General features: G+C 45.0%; 1 protein-coding gene across 1 annotated transcript; it reads right to left on the bottom strand.

Annotated features, from left to right (window-relative positions):
* Positions 1-322: 322 nt before the first annotated feature.
* LOC311223801 (tripartite motif-containing protein 16-like) lies at positions 323-2,062 on the bottom strand (the record flags this gene model as incomplete). The annotated part of the gene is made up of 1 exon (XM_084308567.1): positions 323-2,062. One exon carries the CDS (start codon positions 2,060-2,062, stop codon positions 323-325), a length of 1,740 nt encoding a protein of 579 aa, XP_084164693.1.
* Positions 2,063-3,248: the final 1,186 nt, after the last annotated feature.

The following is a 3,248-nucleotide window of genomic DNA, read 5'->3' as shown; positions in this document are numbered from 1 at the left end:
ATACAACGGTTGCATATTGTTGTCCAGCCTACCCCGAGTATGAAAATACAGATTTTGACTCCCCTGCATGCAAAGGGACAGAGGTATTGAAGATGGGAATCAAATATGTGAATATGCAAATATCCAATCAAACAAACTTTACCTCGGTAGGCTAGAAACTAGAAACAAAGCTAAACATAGTGTATGTGTGTGTCCTTCAGAACAATGATAGAGTGACTGAGTGAATGTAACGCCTAATTACCTCATCTTTCACAACTCAGCTTCTTCAAGATCAATTTAAATCCAAAACCCTGGGTAGAGGAGCTGTGAATGTCACTGATCTCTACTTCAGCTCACAGAACTCGGCCTCCCCAGGGTATGAGTAAAACCTAAGTCCAGGATAGAGAGGCTGAGTGAATGTGGTGTTGACTCTGTGCAGGAGGGTCATGGTGTCAGAGACGCTGTAGAAGGACAGAGTCCCTGCCCTGTGATCCAGGTACACTCCTATTCTGGAGGACCGGGGGCCCGGTACTGTTATGTTCTTGTTATTGTGTCTGAAGAAGTAATGACTTTGTGTGCAATCTAAAGCCCAGGATTTGGAATTGTATCCAAACGCACAGTCCTCATGAGTGCCTGTTCTACTAATGTCTTTGTAGGAGGCTGCTACATAAACCCCTACACTCCACTCCACCTCCCAGTAACAGCGTCCAGTCAGACCTTCTCTACCCAGAACCTGAGGCCACCATCCAATAAATCGTTCTGGGTGATTAGGATATGACTGCTCTTGCTGCATCAGTGTTGCTTTTCTGTTCCCTTCCGACAAAGACAGACGTGTGTGTGTTGTGTTTGGGTCCAGTGTGATCTGAGAGGAATATTGTAAGAAGTCAGCTCTGGTTTTGGGCTCTGGTGGTGGCAGTAAAACATTAACTGCATTCACTGTTGTTGAGATTCTGGGCGAGGTCTTGGGCTCTGGTGGTGGCAGTAAAACATTAACTGCATTCACTGTTGTTGAGATTCTGGGCCACTGCTCTGTCAGAACGTCCTGTAGTTTGTCTCTCAGCTTAGACACGACCTCAGTTACATCTGCAAAGTACAGGAGAGGAAGGACACTGATGCTGGGTAAGTCTGTAGACTCACTGGGACTGGAGAGGGGGGGGTAACTCTGTAGAAAGTGGATGTGGTCCTCTGTGTGTGAGAGCTGCTCCAGCTCAGTGTCTCTCCTCCTCAGGTCCGCTATCTCCTGCTCCAGTCTCTTCTGCACTTCTTCAGCCTGAGTCACTGTGGTCCTCTGTTGGGCTCTGATGACCTTCTTCAGCTCAGAGCGCCTCGTCTTCAAGGAGCGTATCAGCTCAGTAAAGATTCTCTCACCGTCCTCCACTGCTTTATCAGCAGAGCGATTGAGAGAATCAACAGCCTGTTGGGCCTCTTTGAGTCGCTTCTCTCTCTCTTGGACTCTCTGGTGGACTTTCTGCTGACTCATGCCAAGCTCTTTCAGTCTCTCCGTCCTTTCTTCTGCAGCCGAGACTATATCATGGCCTTTATGTTCATCCATGGAACACAAATAACAGATACACTGCTGATCAGTACGACAGAACATCTTCATAGCTTCATCATGACGAGAGCAGGTGTTCTCCTGAAGCCGTGTGGAGGCTTTGACCAGCTTGTGTTTCTTTAACGGAGCCACAGTATGATGAGGCTGGAGGTGAGTTTCACAGAAAGAGGTCAGACATACCAGGCAGGACTCGAGGGCTTTCCGCTTTCTCCCAGTGCAGAAATCACAGGCCACGTCTCCAGGTCCAGCATAACAGTGATCAGGAGGAGCAGCTTGGAGTCCTGTCTTCATTAGTTGTTCTATCACTTCAGCCAGCATATTGTTTTTCTTCAGAGAAGGCCTCGGAGTAATAGTCTCCCTGCACTGGGGACATGTGTAGATCCCCCTCTGATCATCGTGATCCCAGCAGTCTGTAATACAGCCCATACAGTAGCTGTGTCCACAGGGAATAGTTACCGGATCCTTCAGTAGATCCAGACAGATAGCACAGCAGAACTGGTCCCGGTACAGATCAACTCCTTGCTGCGCCATTTTATTCTACAAAGAGACTGTTTCAAGAGGCACAATGAGATCTTCTGAGAGAATTGTTGAATATACTGGACACAAATGTTCTAGAATGTCCTATTATGACATCATACTGTGACATCACAAATGTTCTAGAATGTTCTAATATGACATCATACTGTGACATCACAAATGTTCTAGAGTGTTCTATTATGACATCGACATCACAAATGTTCTAGAATGTACTATTATGACATCATACTGTGACATCACACATGTTCTAGAATGTACTATTATGACATCATACTGTGACATCACAACGGAAAAAAAATTTAAATAAAAAAAATAGACAATTAGACAAATAGACAAGAAATAGACAATTCCTAATAACAACTCCTTGCTGCGCCATTTCAAGTTTTGTTTTCTCAGGAAGAGTGAAATCTGATCACGCGGGTGGCGTGCTTCACTGCTTCCTGGTTGTAGAGTAAACTCTGATTGTGTGTGACGCGTGTTTGGTGGGAGGTGCTTCCTGGTTATAGTTGTACAGGGGAGGAGTCACTTTAAAGAGACAGTGTCTATTTTACTGTGATTCATAGATAGATGTTTTTACATAGTTCAGACTTTCTCTCGCCATCAACTACCTCTAATGTGTTTACTTTGTCAAGGAAACCCCACTAAAACTCATAAGCACAAAGAGAGAAAGAGGTATACATACTCAATACAATTGATTGATTGATTGATTGATTGAAAAGTTTATTAACAGATTGCAGAATGGGTACAGTACAGTACAGCTCAATACATACAATTGTTAAGAGGATGCAGACCTGAGAAAGACTTTCGTCTTGTTTCCATCAGGGTCCTCCATTTTCAATTCATCATATGACACACACGACATACAGATAGACAGTACTGCTACATTTATGACATTTATGACATACCAGATTTTCAAATACAGTACTGTTTGTGATACTAAAAAAATCCAGAAAAAGAGTGTATATACATTTGACATAGAAACTGTGCATTGGGGGAGGTTGGGTAGGTGGGGTGGCCGGTGGGGCTGTACATTGGAGGTGGGGGGGGGGGGGGGGGGGTTGGGTAGGGGGGGGGACACTGTACATTGGAATACTGACCTACATTTGACATAGAAACTGTACATTGGAGGAGGTTGGGTAGGTGGGGTGGGGTTGGGTGGGGCTGTACATTGGAGGTGGGG

Source organism: Notolepis coatsorum (genome assembly GCF_963971535.1).
Source record: "Notolepis coatsorum genome assembly, chromosome: 2".
Classification (NCBI taxonomy): Eukaryota; Metazoa; Chordata; class Actinopteri; order Aulopiformes; family Paralepididae; genus Notolepis; species Notolepis coatsorum.
This window is presented reverse-complemented; position numbering and strand designations above follow the sequence as displayed.